The sequence below is a fragment of the Pyxicephalus adspersus genome, chromosome 1 (genome assembly GCF_032062135.1).
Source record: "Pyxicephalus adspersus chromosome 1, UCB_Pads_2.0, whole genome shotgun sequence".
In the NCBI taxonomy this organism is placed as follows: Eukaryota; Metazoa; Chordata; class Amphibia; order Anura; family Pyxicephalidae; genus Pyxicephalus; species Pyxicephalus adspersus.
Window position 1 is genome coordinate 22,030,039 of NC_092858.1, and position 15,946 is coordinate 22,045,984.

Consider the following 15,946-nt stretch of genomic DNA (forward strand, 5'->3'; position numbering starts at 1 on the left):
CACCCTGTCCTGTGCCCATGTTTATATAGTCCATTGGCATGTATGGATTAGTCAGCTTATAAACTATTCGTCAGTCAACAATAATTCTGTTCCAGTCTGTTCTTCCCTGCCATTTTGGCTTTTGCATAGTTCATTATTATTAAACTGTATTTTTATAGCGCCAACATATTATGCAGCGCTGTACAATAAATAGGGGTTGCAAATGACAGACAGATACATACAGTGACACAGAAAGAGGAGAGTAAGAACCAGAGTGTCATTTACACCTCACATAGCAAAGACCCACCAGGCCTTCCTAGGTAGTTGTGTATTTCTGATTGCTGCATACACACAGAAATGCAAGAGGTGCCAGGACATTGAATTTGAGCCTCAAATCTAACAAGTAGAATATACAATGTTCATAGCATGATGGATTTGTTAAGGCAACAAGATCATGGGCTCATTATCCTGAGGTCTCCTAGACTCTCACAAACTAATACATGTCAGGGAACAAGGGGAATGGTTAAAGGTAGAAATGAAGGCTTAGCTTAACCTTTCTTCTTTCTCAGATGGGGTTCCTTGATCAATGAGCAGTTTTTGCCTTTGATATGTGTAATGATCTTTTCACATATTTGTAAATAAAGCATTCTTCACATTTACCACAAATGTAATGAGCAAAAATTCCATTGATTGCTGTTATATTAAGGCCTTTTGGTGACCGCCATTGTAAAGGGCAAAAGTTTCTTTTCATTTATATTACTTTAAACAATATAAAATTAATGTTTCATGGAGCAGCTCTGGGTGTCAAAAACCCAAAATATGTTACATTACTTATTCCAATATAAATGGTCACTCTAATGTCTTCTGAGCTGTAGTATATTAATTATTACCATTGGGGTTCTCTGAAAAGTTTATTGTGATTTCAAGGATTCCTTCATTGGGTCCTGATTTATTAAAGCTTTCCAAGGCTGGAGAAGATACATTTTTATCTATGAACCTGGGTAATCCAGCAAGTCCAGAATGGATTTGCTATTTGTTAGCAAATGTTTTCAATCCTGGACTAGATCCATTACAGGTTTGCTGGATCACCCAGCTTCACTAATGAAAGCTTGGAGAGCTTTAATAAATCAGGTTTATTGGGAAAAGCTGGTTTAGATACTGACAAGGAAACAGTGAGCCAATCAAACTTTCTAAGTGCTATTTACATACATTTACATAAAAGTCAATTTTGTACTTCTTATTGACCACCTCTATTTCTAGGTATCATTTATCCCCTTTTTGTTGGTTTTGGGGGAAGGGGTGTTACATTAAAATGTCTTTATGATGAGCATGCATAATATATTGCAGTTACACAGGTCCAAACATCACTCCCAGCAAAGTATAACACAGCCTGCCTGACAACAACCAATATATGTAAATAGAAGGTTTATTACAAAATACCATCATGTTCTTGTAATTACATAAAATAGACATCTGAATGACTGCATGTGATGTAAATTATTCTAGATATAAATTAGTCATGGTATGTTACTAATACTGGCAGTGCAGTGCATGGCACTTAGAATGTTAACACTGAGAATCTCCTATGGAATTCTTCTCTTCGTTCATCATGTCAAAAGTGTAAAAAAGAATTCTGTAGCCAGTTAAGTTTCAAATTGCTGCATCATCATTTTCCTACTGTATTCATATGCTACAAACAGCGCCCCATTGGCTGGAAAAGCTCGGATTAGGGTCGGCTTCAGTCCTGAGTAGAGAACAAAGACACCTGAAAAATAGAAAAATAGTTCAGTAGAGTTAAACACGTTGTTACAAAATCTGTCAAGTTTTGGATGTAAAAAATCAAATTGATAGCCCTAGGAGTAATTCTTCCCTAAAATATTTTGTGCTAACCCCTAATTCATGAGTAAACAATAAAATGAAATAAAAGCATTTTTTGGCAAGAAATTGGTTGTATTATTCCATGTTTCTGTGAGCCTATTCCTCCACAGGAGCCAGAAAGGTTGCTTAGTAATAGTGTAAATGACCACCATTTTTACATACACTGCTTAATGTTATTTAAAGAAAAACAGGTAGATGGAGGGGACTGTCCCATGAGGTTCTTATCGCTCAGATCCAAGTCATCAAATACTTCTACATATGACTGACTGAGGGAGATTTGGGGATTGTGAGTGCATTCTTCTCCTGTCTCCATCTACCCTGAAGACACCAATACAGCGAAAAGCAAGGGGCATCTGACGTATCCCCAAGAATTTCCATTTTGCAGTGGGTTACACTTTGATTTTTCTCTGGCATTTTTTCATGTTTTCATTTTAAAGTTTCGGATGTAAAAATCAATTTAGGTTTAGCATGTAAAATAGCTGAGCAATGTAAAAACAACAGACTGTTGCTATATAATGGTCCAATGCTATATCAGTGATGGAGAGCTTATCCCCTTATCATTCCATTTCCCCCTCATATCAGCATGTCATTTGTTGGCACATGAGTGAGCACTGAAGAACACTGGTACACCGTGCAATTTTCCTGTACAGGGAACTGCCATGTCCCAATTTCATAATGTATAAATATCCAATATCTGCCTTGAGTTTAGTATCAACCTGTAACCCCTGACCTTAGAAAAATCTCTACATTTCAGATGCTGAAGTCATTCACTTGGTTTGTGGCTCCTCTGCAGTGACACCAAAGCTGCACAACCAATACAACTGCTGCCCACACACGTCTGATAACTTGCATTTATAAACTAGAAAAAGTACCTTCATTTCTTAAAATATTTGCAAATGTCTTCAGGAATCCTGCTTGTTTCCCTGTCATGGAGAGAACTTGTATCCGTGACTTAACACAGTCCACTGGGAATACAACCAGCCATAACGAGATTCCACCGAATCCTCCACTGATCATCAAAGGAAGAATTCCTGCAGAAAAAGAGAAAGATGTGTTATGAAAACATTGTCATGCTTGTTTACAAAATTGTTTTGTTATATTGTGTGTATTGTATATATGTATTGCATTTGGAAGAGACCAACTTTATTTCTAGTACATTTGGACTAATATACTCAAACTTGAGAGACGACTGAAAATAAAGACTGAAGTGCATTTTTATGTTGACTGTCAGTCCATTGGTTTGGCTGAAGTTTCTATGTTTCTCAAAACTTTGGTGCCTAATACATTGGGCCTGATTTATTAAAGCTTCCCAAAGCTGGAGAGAATACATTTTTATCACTGAGGCTGGGTGATTCAGCAAACCTTGAATGGATTTCTTTAAGGCCATTTGCTATTTACCAGCAAATGTTTTGAATCCTGGATGATATCTATTCCAGGTGTGCTGGATCACCCAGGTTCACTGACAAAAGTGTATCCTCTCCAGCCTTTGAGAGCTTTAATAAATCAGGCCCCTTGAGTTTAAGTCCACTTTAGGATTTTTATTCCTTGTCTTGGCGATCACCAATGTCAGTGGAAAAGAAAGTAATAGTAAATCCAAAATTTACCTAGAAGGTGCTTAGATGGAAATGATGGAAAGATATCTTCTAACTTCCTGTTAAGTCTACTGGACATAAAATTAAGGGAAATGTAATGCCAAAATGAAAACCTGTCAATGGGATGCTAACACCAACTAAATGTTCAAGAAGATGGCAATTTAATGCTTACCCAACCAATCCAATGCATATTCCACTTGATAATTGATCAGTTGGAAGTCCCACAAAACTCTACACAAATTTATTCTGCCATTCTGATTGTTTTCCCCAGATAGAAAACTCAATTGTTTGTACAAAGGATACAATGTAACGCATCTGATCTATTCAAAATTGGTCTCTTATATGGTCAGCTGCTGGATTTGTCACAGATTACTTTCAGATCTACGGTAATTGTTTTATCAGATTTTAGTGTTTTGGCTAGAAATAAAAATTGAAACCTAGTCAGAGCACCGCAATCTGGCTGCAGCAATGTGCAGGACGTTTGCACAATCACACCACAAAGTTGGAGATCCAATGCATTGTAATCATCAATTTTATTAGTAAGGATCTCTTACTGCTGCCGTGAGCAGGTTCCACCTGAGATAACATTCATACCTAATTCATCTTTTGTTTTCCCGCTTTTTGTAAAAAATGAACGTCCCAATTCATATCCCCCAAAGAAGAAGAAGTAGCCTGGAACCTCTCTGAGCAGGGTGCTGGACAGACCGTGATAAAGACCCAGTGGCCCATCTGTGTGCAATATGTTCTTCACCACCGACCACACTGTGCTAAGGAGACATCGAGGTCAGAGTTATTCACAGACTATCATTGTATTAGTAACACCTTGTATTAAATGCTTATTTGTAAATACAGGCAGGTCATGGCTGGGGGGAACGGAAGGGTACTGTACATAGTTTCCTGAAAACATCATAACACCCTGCATCCGGACTCTTCTCAAGAGCTTTTATATTTAAAGCAAACAGTGGATTGGCCTTAATGGATATCAGTGTGAATGTGCTGGAGTATCTAGACTGCTTAGGAATGGAGACTCTTCTAGGTAATTATTAAATGTAATGCTGCATATTGTCCATAAACTGAAATCCAATACATGAAACAGGCAGGTCATGGACTCTCAGGCTGGAAAGGAATGTACTAGGCAATGCTGGATGTCCTCCAGCCAGGAAATAGGATGAGCTCTGTCTGCTTTGCTGCATTTTGTAATGCATACTGTGAAGCACACACGAAAGGGAATCTGCAGAACTGTACCAGACAGAAGGAAAGGTAGGGGGACAGCTTTATACCTTTGCAATCCCCCACATGTGTGTTATATAAAGAGCTTTCCACTTGTTGTAAACTGGGTCCACCGATTGATCTACACCAATATGTTACTGCTACTGCTGTGGTGTGGAAGAACAATTGGCAGCATTGTTATTCCAATGAAAACCCTGCTGAACTGGCATTTTATGTGAGTGTACAGTCAAGAGGCATGTCAGAAATACCCACTGATGCCAACTAAACTAACAAAAAGGTTACAGCACCCTGCAATTCTGCAGTGCAGCCTTAGTGAGCCACTCGCCTTGAGCAGTATATATCTCCTTGTGATACTGGCATTAGGTGTGCAGACACAGAAAAGGAAGGAACATGCACATGTAGTCACTTTACAATAATAGCTCTTACTTACTTTTGCCCTTCTATAATCTTGCCGGACAGCTTCATTTCATGCATAGCCTGAAGACGGCATTTTACCAGCTCTGTGGGACAAAGTGCCAGGGAGGCAAATGCCGCTGCAAATGAGCCTGCAGTTGCATTGTGTAGATTACTAAAATGCAGATATGGAAATACAGGTTTTCATTTAACAAAAATATTACATATTTTTTTTACAATATCACAAAACACATTTACATATTGTTGATGAGGATATTGCAATTGAAGTACTCAATAACAATAGCCATGTGGCTGCTATACAGCCTGGAGTAGGATAGGACCCAATAGGGAGACTTTTAAGTAGAATTAAACTGAGGTTTCCAGTGTAGAAGAGCTAAATTCTGACCTCAGGATTATAGCTAGCACAGATTCCCCCATAAGTGTTTAATTAGATTTTATAGCAGTGTCGATAAATTGCCTTTGGAATTGCTAAAAGTTGAAATTAACATTTAACAATCCCAGGGTTTTTCCTTTTAAAACCTATTGCACGGTTATGGTTTGTAGTTCTACAAAAAGTTTGGTGTTTAAAGAATTTGCAACCATCCTGGCATAATTTGGGATTTCAATATGTGTCGGATTTGCCACGGTTCCACTCCTTTCTTAATACTTTTAAAATGTATCAGATAAATCATTTTCTGAGTTCTCTTCCGGAAGGAGAGTTTTTGATCCCAGAGGTATTTTGGAATAGAGCTCAGAAGATTACCCGTGGCAAAGGCGGCATTTCAATGTATTACAATTTACTTCAAAATAAGAATGTTGGGAGTAAAACTCATGCTTTTACTGTCTGGGAGCAAGACTTAATAAGCACATTTACACTTTCTCAATGGAAAATTGCAATCAGTTTTAGCTATAAAGCTTCTAAATGTACATCACATTGGGATAATTACCAGAAAATTTTATATAGATGGTACAGAACACCACTTAGATTATCAAAATTTGTACCAGATTACTCTCCATTATGTTGGAGGAAATGTGGAGAATTAGGTACCTTTTTACATATGCTTTGGGACTGTAGGAATATTCATAGTTTTTGGAACTCTATCTTTGTCCTAATTTCAAAAGTTACAGGATTCTTTACTAATCCGAATGCAGCATTAGCACTGTTAAATTTGGGACTGGAGAAATTTCCACTTTGCTTCCGCACCATAGTTACTCATAATCTTACTGCCGCTAGAATTTCTGTAGTTACTAAATGGAATCACTCAACAGCTCCTAATATCTCTGATGTTGTGCTGAAATTCCACTCAAATTATTATTATGAAGGTGCCTTAGCATATAGCAATTTTCAAGCCCATAAATTCCATTCAAATTGGATTATGTGGGAAAGATTTCTGCCTACCAATCATTAAAACTGTCTAAGACTGTATGGATCTATGTAGCCTGTAATGCTGTTAATTGTTACTAACATTGACCATTGTGTTTAGTTATCTTATTTTCTCTTTCTTTATTGTATTTTCTCTTTGCTATTCACTATGATATTAGATATAATGTACTCTTAAGTTTGTCTAATGTTCCTTTGTCTTTCTTTCTTTTATCTTTTGTAATTTCTTAAAAATTTCAATAAAAATAATATTAAAAAAAGAATTTGCAACCATAGCTATACCCGGAAGTGGGAATATTTTTTACCTACATATAGTAGGTGATTTGGGGAGCAGTAATGGGCTTGACCAGTGTATGCTGACCTTTTATTTTAGTGGAAGGCCTTCTCTAAATTGGGAACCTTGGGCTGTATTAAAAAACCACATTACAGCATGCTGCAGTGTACAAGGAAAACATAATAAAGTATTCTGACTTCATCAACACAATATAAAAACAAATATCAACGCGTGTTGACTCAAGGGTATTTATTCCGCTAAACACAAGGCAAACTATATAAATCCAGACTCCTCAGAGAAAGACATTTTTCAACCATGAAGCATAGATAAAGGCATCATGTATTCTTAAAGTGTAGCCGAACGTTTGTTGGGGGAAAAAAACCCTTCTGTGTGATCTATACATTGCACCGCTTTTAACAAAGTTTGTTGCCGGTTCCGACCCCTTACTTTCCTAAAGAAAAAGCTTGTTGCTCCTTTCCAAACTGATTTCTGGGAAGGTCTACTTATAATCACCTGTTAGACTTTTAGTGTTCTAATGAGGAAAGTGTCTGTGGTAATATTTACTCCTAGACAGCGAAAAATAAAATTCCCATTGCAGGGGAAGCCAGAGAGAATAAATCGGCCAATTATACAAGAAGGACAGTGTACAGAACGCCTTAAGGTTGCCACATTGCATTGAACTAGTACATTTATATTCTATATTCATTTTGTTAAAAATATTGAGTTTCTTTTAAGTTTAACACTTACCTTAGAGGTGCATTTTTTTCTAAGCCAGCAATTTTCCTCACAACTCTCTGACAGAAGCCATAGCTCATAAAAAGAACTGAATTCTCAGATATATTAGCCAGAAGGGCTGGGCTGGTTCCTTTGTAGAATCCTCGGAAGCCCGCTTGTTTGTAAGTCTTCTTTCCACAGTCTATCAGTCCTCTATACAGGTTGGGGAATGTTTGCATTTTTACCTTGGCAGTGTCGAATGGTTGGCCAACTAGGACACAAGCTGTCCCACCTACAATGTTTGTATAAATAAAATAAGTTCTTATTAACCCATGCTTTACATCTTAAAGACAACTTAAAGGCAACAGCTAAATACACAGCCAGAATAGTTATGTCCTAGTTTTTGACCTGGACACCATGGATTCCATGGAAGACTTTACAGAAGATAAGCATTACAACCTTATCCACAAACTACCTAGACTCTGATTGGACAGTGAAGGAGCAGGATGACTTTAATGTCAACCCTATGGTCTGTCCTAATATACACATGTAAAAATATGCAGTTGATATTCTACACAGTGCTTGTGAGACAAGTTAAAAGGTTAGCCTAAAATGTATTGGTTATCATGTAAGATCTTAGTGATGAACAGTTGGTAAAGAGCCAAAAGAGAGTGTAGGCCATAGTTTCTTTAATACTTTATGAGTACTTTCTAACTACCTGGTCTGGTTAGAAATGCCAATACCTATGCATCACAAGGCACTGCACATAATGGACCTGATTTATCAAAGATCATCAGGACCTGGATGATATGGCAAGCCTGCCAAATAATAGCTATAATTTTAAGAAATCTATTCCAGGTTTGCTGAATGACCAAGTTATCCAATAATATTCTTGGAGATATTTAATAAATTGGATCTAATACCTCTGTATACAATTCTGGGTTCAGAAACAATTCAGATGTTTATTTAGGGTAAACTTAGATTCGTTTTTATTTCAATACAGCAAATGTCAAATTGGGTGACTGTGTTATGTATTTGGTGAATGCACAACCACCCAGTTAAAAGTGTACCTGAACTCTGTTTCATTTTCTTTCATTTAAAAGGTATTGGTATTGGCAAGAATTCATAATATAATAATATTCTATAATATAATATATTCTAATAATATAATATATTCATAATATAGTATACTCTAACAGATCTAATGTAGCTAATGATGCATTAAAGTATATTTATGTCCAGTCACATATTTCCTTTAATATCTAATATACATCTGGAATATGATTAATTGCAACAACCAACAAACCCATTTCTTGTTTTCATGTTTCATACAAATCCTCAGACACAACAAATTAATAGATAATAATATAAATGTGTTCATTACCTATAGCACCGGCTGTCAGATCTATTGCTGCTTGGATTGTGTTATTTGTCTTCATGTTTGATAAATAAGGCTGCTACAAGAAGGGTAACATAAAAATCTGGAAAAAAAAATATACAATAATTATGGTACATATTGATTATTTAGACATATATTTGATGGGGTAGCTTTCATTTTGCTTTTTATATAGAAAAAGTTTAACACAACTCATGGGGAGGTTAGCAAACAGGAATCAAAAAGTTGTATACTGAATAAGTAGTAGCTTCCTAAAATAAAGGGTTTATTTGTTTGACCAAATAAGGAATTTTCTCCTGATTTTAGAACAGCAGGAAGAGCCATGGAAAACACCATTTTTTTTCAATTTATGTATATTTGGTTGAGGCTTGTTTGATTTTTGGGATCACCCAGCTCTACTGGTGAAAGTGTATCCTTTCAAGTTTTGGAGAGCTTTAATAATGGCCCAATATATCAGGGCTGACCTTTATGAAACATAGAATCCAATTATGGTGAGTGGGTCAATGAGAACCAACACAACTCCCAATAAACCAGAGCTCAAAAACAGGAATGCAAATTATTCATTTATTGTATTAACCTCTTTACTGGAAAGAAATGTCCAAAAACATTGATCCTAAGTGATACAAAGTAGAGAGGTGCTGTAGCTGTAGAAATTAATTACACACTGTTGGTGCTTATTGGGAAGCTGTACTGAGAAGAAGTGTGGTAAACTCATTGGATTTATATCTGATCTGTTTTTGATGTGGTAATTAGATGTCTGTCTTTGTTGGATGATCTGCCCTGGATAAATGTTTCAAAACTAGTAAAGGGGTTCTTCCTGGACCCTAATGACTCTAATATATAGTATTTTCATATTGGAAGAAGTGAAGTATGATTCATGGAAGGTAAGTAGATAACCTCTGTGTATAGTTTTTTAGGTTCTTGCCAGCCCAAAATTACTTATAGTGCAAAATAAAGAACAAAACAGGGAGGGTTTGTGGCAATTATAAATGATTTATACTGTTATGCAAAAAATGTTGTGCATTATATTTAGTCAATATAGTTAGATCATGCAAAAAAAGGCCTAGACATAGTTTTTCGAGTTACACCAATATTTGGGGTTTGAGGTTAGCACTCTGGCCTTTGTAGCACTAGGTCCCAGGTTTGAATCTCAGTCAGGACACTAGCAAAGAGTTTGGAGGTTCTCCCTGGGTTTCCTCTGGGTACTCTGGTTTCCTGCCACATTCCAAAAACATGCAGTTAGGTTAATTGGCTTCCCCCAAAATTGACTTTAATGGTGGTGATATGCTAGGGCCATTGGATTGTGAGCCCCTTTGAGGGACAGTTAGTGACATGACTATGGACTTTTTAAAGTGCTGTATAATATCTTGGCGCTATATAAATACTGTGTAATATTATTTGGAGAAAGTCCAAAAAACGTATACATTTGGGGTAGGTTATACCTTACCAAAACCAATAAAATAGGGTAGAGTCTTTTAAGCTGTGTCCTAGAACATGGTTCTAGTAATGGGTCCAGAGTGCCCCTTTATACACCATGGAATATCACCACAGTTAATAATAATATTATTATTTTTTTTAAACAGGATTTATATAGCACCAACATATTACACAGGGCTGTAAATTAAATAGGGGTTGCAAATGACAGACAGATACAGACAGTGACACAGGAGGAGAAGAACACCCTGCCCAGAAGAGCTTACAATCTAGGAGGTGGCGGAAGTAACACAATTGGAGGGGAGATAATACCCACATAAAAATATATCCAGAAGTTGAAGCTTTGAACAGAAACAAAAACAATATTGGTTAGTGGAGATTATGAAATGACCCTCAAACTGCAGCGTAAAGAAAATAGTTTTTAAAGCATATTAATTGCATAGGAAACCAAAAATAAAAAGCGGCTCTTCTCTGATCCGTTATCCGCATACTAGTTCCCAGGCCTTGTAAAACTTACAGTGAAGCTGAACAGAATGATTTTCACTGCTCCAAATTTTCAAAATTAAGGTTACTACCAATAAAATTGATATATTACTTCAGCATGTAGTATCACCAAATTTCAGATGTCCTTGAAATAAATGTGAAACTGTTGCAACCTATGTCTATGATAGTACAGCTGACACAAAAATCACCTGCTAGTTAAATGATTGCGTATGAGTATTGTGAAATAGTGTAACTCGGGTCATTGTGAAATACAATTGGTTTTGGCACACGGTGAGTCAGATGTCAGTTCAGGTGACTGAACGTCATGTGCACTATATGTTATCTTTTAGCAACACAGTTTACTTCTGATTCTTTAAAAGATCTTATGAAATCAATTACCTTCAAATTCAAAAAAAAAGTAAAAAAGGAAGAAAAGTGTTGGATACTGGTAACTAGTATAACTCATTTGTTGACTAGGTCACTGCTGAAAAGATTTCTGATTTTGTCCTTTCCCAATAACCTCTGTCAATGGAACAAAAAGTAGGGGGGAACTCCCCCAATTTAGGTCCTAAAACCAACCAAAATCCAAGACGGGTTCTATATGTTCCCACTGGATTCAAATATTTTTTCCTACTTTTTTGTGCGATCAGAATATGAAGTGTTCCCCTGTTTTCCTTATGTTAATACCATGGATGACAACACGTGTAAATAGTTAAATACCAAGTAACATCATCTGTATTTAAATCTGTACTGGAAAAGCAGGAAATGTAAAACCTGAACCATGTAGATTAAACCAAAAAAACTATTACTATAAGTATTAAAGAGCACTTGTGAGACCTACATTTAGCATAGAGAGAGGATGGATGATGTTTTTTCTGCACATAAGTCAAGTGGAATTCTCTTTATTGTGGAAGCCTTTTTAGAGGTCTTAAAGCATGTCTAAACTCAGAATTTTCACTTTACATAAAAGGATAGACAATCCTTACATGTAGGGGCAGCATGGTGGCTCAGGGTAAGCACACCAGCCTTTGCAGCACTAGGTCCTAGGTTCAAATCCCAGCCAGGACACTATCTGCATGGAGTTTGCATGTTCTCCCTGTGTCTGCGTGGGTTTCCTCCCACATACCAAAAACATGCAGTTAGGTTAATTGGCTTCCCCCTAAAAAAATTGACCTTAGACTACATTAATGACATATGACTATGGTAGGGACATTAGATTGTGAGCTCCTTTGAGGGACAGTTAGTGATATGACTATGGACTTTGTACAGCGCTGCATAAAATGATGGCACTATATAAATACTGTGTAGTAATAATAATAAAGGTAAAAATTATGTTGTTTTTTTTTTTTTTAGGTGCAACACTCTTTCTTTTTTTAAAAAAAAGGAAGCAGCACGGCCCCCTAATTCTCGATCGCCTAGGCCGTCGAGAATGAATGGGAGCGCAAAGCCTCCTGGGATACCTACATCATGCATCCCGGGAGGCTCTTAGGCACTTTTTGCGCAAAGAGAAAAATACGCATTGCGATCGGCAAACTTTGTTTTTTCATCATACGTCACCCGATCTCTCGCCTGGGTTGGGTGACGTAGGATAAAGAACAGCAAGAAGAAGAGAAGATGGCGGCACCCAGAGGGATCGGACTGCCCTGTGAATTGAAGGTAAGTGTATTTTTTTTTGCAATTTTTGAGTTTAGTTCCTCTTTAATTCATTACAGAAAATAAAATACGAAAAAAATCTTCTATTATAGACCCATTTCCTACATTTGAAGAAAAATCATATTGGATTATATTTTTGCATACATATATGTTTGTTTTGTCACCTAAAACATTCAATTTCTCCTTTACATTATGGTTTCAAGGTTCACCTTTAACTCGTTGTTTAGCTTGTTATAGGAGGGGGGGGGGGGTGCCATGATATAATTTCTCCCTAACAAAAAGACTAATTTGACTTTTCCTGAGAGGTACCAGTAAGTAGTTGTATATTTATGTGGGTTATCTGTTATTTGTGGCCAGTCATACAAACAGTGCTTAAAGCTGAATTCTGGGCTCCAAAATCTTTACTGAAATATATTTCTCAATAGGTGTCCTAAATATAAATCTACCAAAACTGTTAGATAAGGGTAGGCATGGGAATCAATCCAGGAAAGCTTGAGAGGGATTAGGGGATCGCTGGAAGAAAAGGTGAATTGTTTTTTTTTTGTTTAGTTTTTGTTTACTTTTAATGCTTTTGCAGACCTAGATATAACCTTGTTAATGTAGCAGTTATATTATCACTGTGTAAGGTCCTTGTTTGTAGGTTTAGCCATTACAGATTGCCGGTTAAAGGCCATAGGAGATACTAAACCAGACACTGCACACAAAGGGCCCAATTTATTAAATCTTTCCAAGACTAGAGAACATAGACTATCAGGGAATATGTGGGGAAACTTGGCCCTCTTTCATTTACATCCCCATCCTCTGGTGACGACATCATGTTTCCACTTTATACTTGTATATGTGAAATGTATGTGGGTAGAATAACCTTTTTTCTGACCAAGCCCAAGGTAGCATACATTTTCTTACAATAAGTAGGGTAGGTATACCCAAGACGTGGTCAGCATAGATTCCAATGTAAGACTGGTGTATGTAGCATTAATACATTTGACCATGTTATAAAAAAGAAAGTCCCAGCATCTAGTGTATAATATGATTTTCGTATCTATTTTTTTTTTTTTTAGTAATGAATGAGGCACAGACAATTATACTTTACTTTTCAATGAGTTCTATTCATAAATGCTTTTACCCAAGATTCACCCAACTTTCTTTTTCCAAAATAAAATAAATGAAAAATGTTTTATTATGAAAAAAAGTTGAATCAGTTTATTCAAAATTAATCCAGTAGGAAAAAATGTCTGCACACCAAAAAGAGCCGGATGAATGATCCGGATAAATTGCCTTGCTGGTACATGAGGACAGAATTCTGCACCCCTGACTAATGTAGCCCAAAGTTGGTGTAAACGAGGAGTAAAAAGTAAAAAATTAAAAAACAAAAATAAAGCTGGTCAAAACAACTATAAGTTACCTTCACCACATCACTTTGGCTGGGTTCACAACTGTGCAGTAAGGGCCTAAACATGTTTCCGCGGGAGGTGCCCCACAACAAGGTAACATATCACACATAAGTGCACTGCAATGACTTGTGCTCTAATGGCGCCCCAACACGGTGGACCTTATGAAGGTTCATGGCATTCCCATGAAGTTCTGAGGTGTATTAGGATGTGATTTCTCATTGTAGGCTCAATTTTTCATGCAGGCTGTCTGTAAATGTTGGGTGAATTTTGGATAAAGGCATAAAAAAACAGGTCCAAATGTGTTTTAGGACAGGGGTCTGCAACCATTTTTGCACCATTGGCCAGTTTCATGCAAGAACATTTTTCTATGTCCAATTTTCTTGCATGAAACTGATCTCTGGGGAAGGGGGTCAGGGTGGAGATTACCTTATCTCATCAGTCCCCTTTGATTGCAGTCTTTGCTGTGACATGTTGAATCTATCTCCTTTCTTCTGTCATTTAGTTCAGCCAATCATGTAAGCTGGATCTTTTCTCCTGTCTTTTCGTTCATTTTTCTTTTTGGATGAGAACATTTTATTTTGCTGCTTAGTAAAAATTTTAAATATTGAATGCGTCTTTTGGGACTGAGATTTGTCCCCATTTAAAAAAAGAATTCTTGTAGTAGTATTCTATGATCAGAAGATAACATTTAAATTATTTTGCCTTCATTTAGCTCTTTGGCAGCTGCACCCCAATGCACTAAGTTAAGGCACCTGAATTTTTTGCATCATGGAAATGCATTAGAAAAATGGGTTGTTAAAACAGAACTAAACTCATTGGTGAGTGGTGAGCTTCTGCCATAATAAATAAGTATGTACAGCACACTTGCTTATTATGGCACATACTTACCATTACTGCATCCTAGGGAGCCACCATCTTCACCTCCAGCTCCATGAAAAACTTCCGTTAAGATGGCAATTCTCTTCAATCATTGGATGATATACCCATTGCACAGGAGTTACATTATCCTGGCAGGTAATGTGCACCAATCACATCCGTCAAATAGTACTACCTCCTGGTGTTTTTAGTTTTTTTAGTTTAGGTCCGCTTGAAGGTGCATTGGTAGCCCATTCATTTTGAAGGAGCAGTCCTAATGACTGCATAATGACATGCAACATAACATATGTTAATACAAAATTCCTAATTTATAGTATACATCTAGGTAACTCTGGTAATACAGTATGATACAAGCAGGGAATATATATTATTATATAAATTCTGGGTTTATATTAACGTACAAAGGTAAAATACTTAAAAGAAAGCTGTATGAATGGTAGTGTATAAAGAGAAAAAAAGGTCACAGACTCACCGTCTTGTATTTCCTGTCAGCTCTGTGAGACTGGAAGTAGTAACACATGGACATGTACTTTCTATGTTTGTACTGTGTGCTAATCCCTGCCACTGAAATGACACTGTCCCCTCCGACTGTTTACATATTCCATTGTGACCCTTTCACAATTCATTCATCATGTGCACTGGTATAAAAAATGACTTAGGTTCTGACTTACATCAGGACGTGATGTCTCAATGTACTGAGAATTGTAAAAAACACATTTAAAGATTTCTTTATTTAAATTAGTCAGGTATAAAAAATGCATGTTCTGACTTATTGCATATTAAAGTGCTTATTAAAAACCAGTCTCCCAACTCCCTATTGCCAATAAAGCTATCACAAATGGTTCGTCAGTAATAAAATACAATTCCCCCAGCTTTGCAGTACAATAGTACAATATTTGTATATTATATACTATAAAGAGGGAGACCTGTACATATCAGAAATAAAGCATTTTATTTTTACAGTCATTTCATTTGTCCCTGGCAGTTTTCTTGGTTTGTTTTTACTGCATGCATATCATGCATACCATCAAAACATCTAACATCAAAACATCTAACTATGGCACAATTCCAGCTGCTTGGCTCAGTTTCAATTATATTTATTAAAATAAAAAATACCTAGAAGTAATAATCATGTGACAAATATTCGGAAGATATGGGTCTTTTCATTGAACATATTTCTCCTTCCTCTAAGTTTGGTTTAATAAGGTAATAGGACCTGTTCATGCTGCAAAGTAAATGCTGTTAAATAGGGAAGTTCACTCTGAATAC

The 15,946-nt window shown here is 36.6% G+C and overlaps 2 protein-coding genes across 4 annotated transcripts in view; one reads left to right on the forward strand and one right to left on the reverse strand.

The window, feature by feature from the left end:
* Positions 1-1,387: 1,387 nt before the first annotated feature.
* The window catches only part of LOC140325787 (mitochondrial ornithine transporter 1-like), a 17,356-nt gene continuing 2,797 nt past the window's right edge, over positions 1,388-15,946 (reverse strand). For 2 of the 3 annotated variants that reach the window (XM_072403821.1, XM_072403829.1), the window contains exons 2-7: positions 8,826-8,922; positions 7,475-7,733; positions 5,110-5,247; positions 4,044-4,216; positions 2,730-2,888; positions 1,388-1,744 (exon numbers count right to left, since the gene is read on the reverse strand). In XM_072403821.1, the coding sequence (XP_072259922.1) occupies positions 1,623-1,744; positions 2,730-2,888; positions 4,044-4,216; positions 5,110-5,247; positions 7,475-7,733; positions 8,826-8,880 (906 nt within the window). In that variant the 5' untranslated portion in view covers positions 8,881-8,922 and the 3' untranslated portion in view covers positions 1,388-1,622. Of the gene's footprint in view, positions 1,745-2,729; positions 2,889-4,043; positions 4,217-5,109; positions 5,248-7,474; positions 7,734-8,825; positions 8,923-15,149; positions 15,295-15,946 lie in introns of those variants that run through there. The other variant, XM_072403811.1, reaches the window with a different exon arrangement.
* Positions 4,561-15,946, forward strand: part of MRPS31 (mitochondrial ribosomal protein S31) — a 63,741-nt gene continuing 52,355 nt past the window's right edge. The window contains exon 1 of the mRNA XM_072403793.1: positions 4,561-4,709. Coding sequence (XP_072259894.1) covers positions 4,588-4,709 — 122 coding nt within the window. The 5' untranslated portion in view covers positions 4,561-4,587. The remainder of the gene's footprint in view (positions 4,710-15,946) is intronic.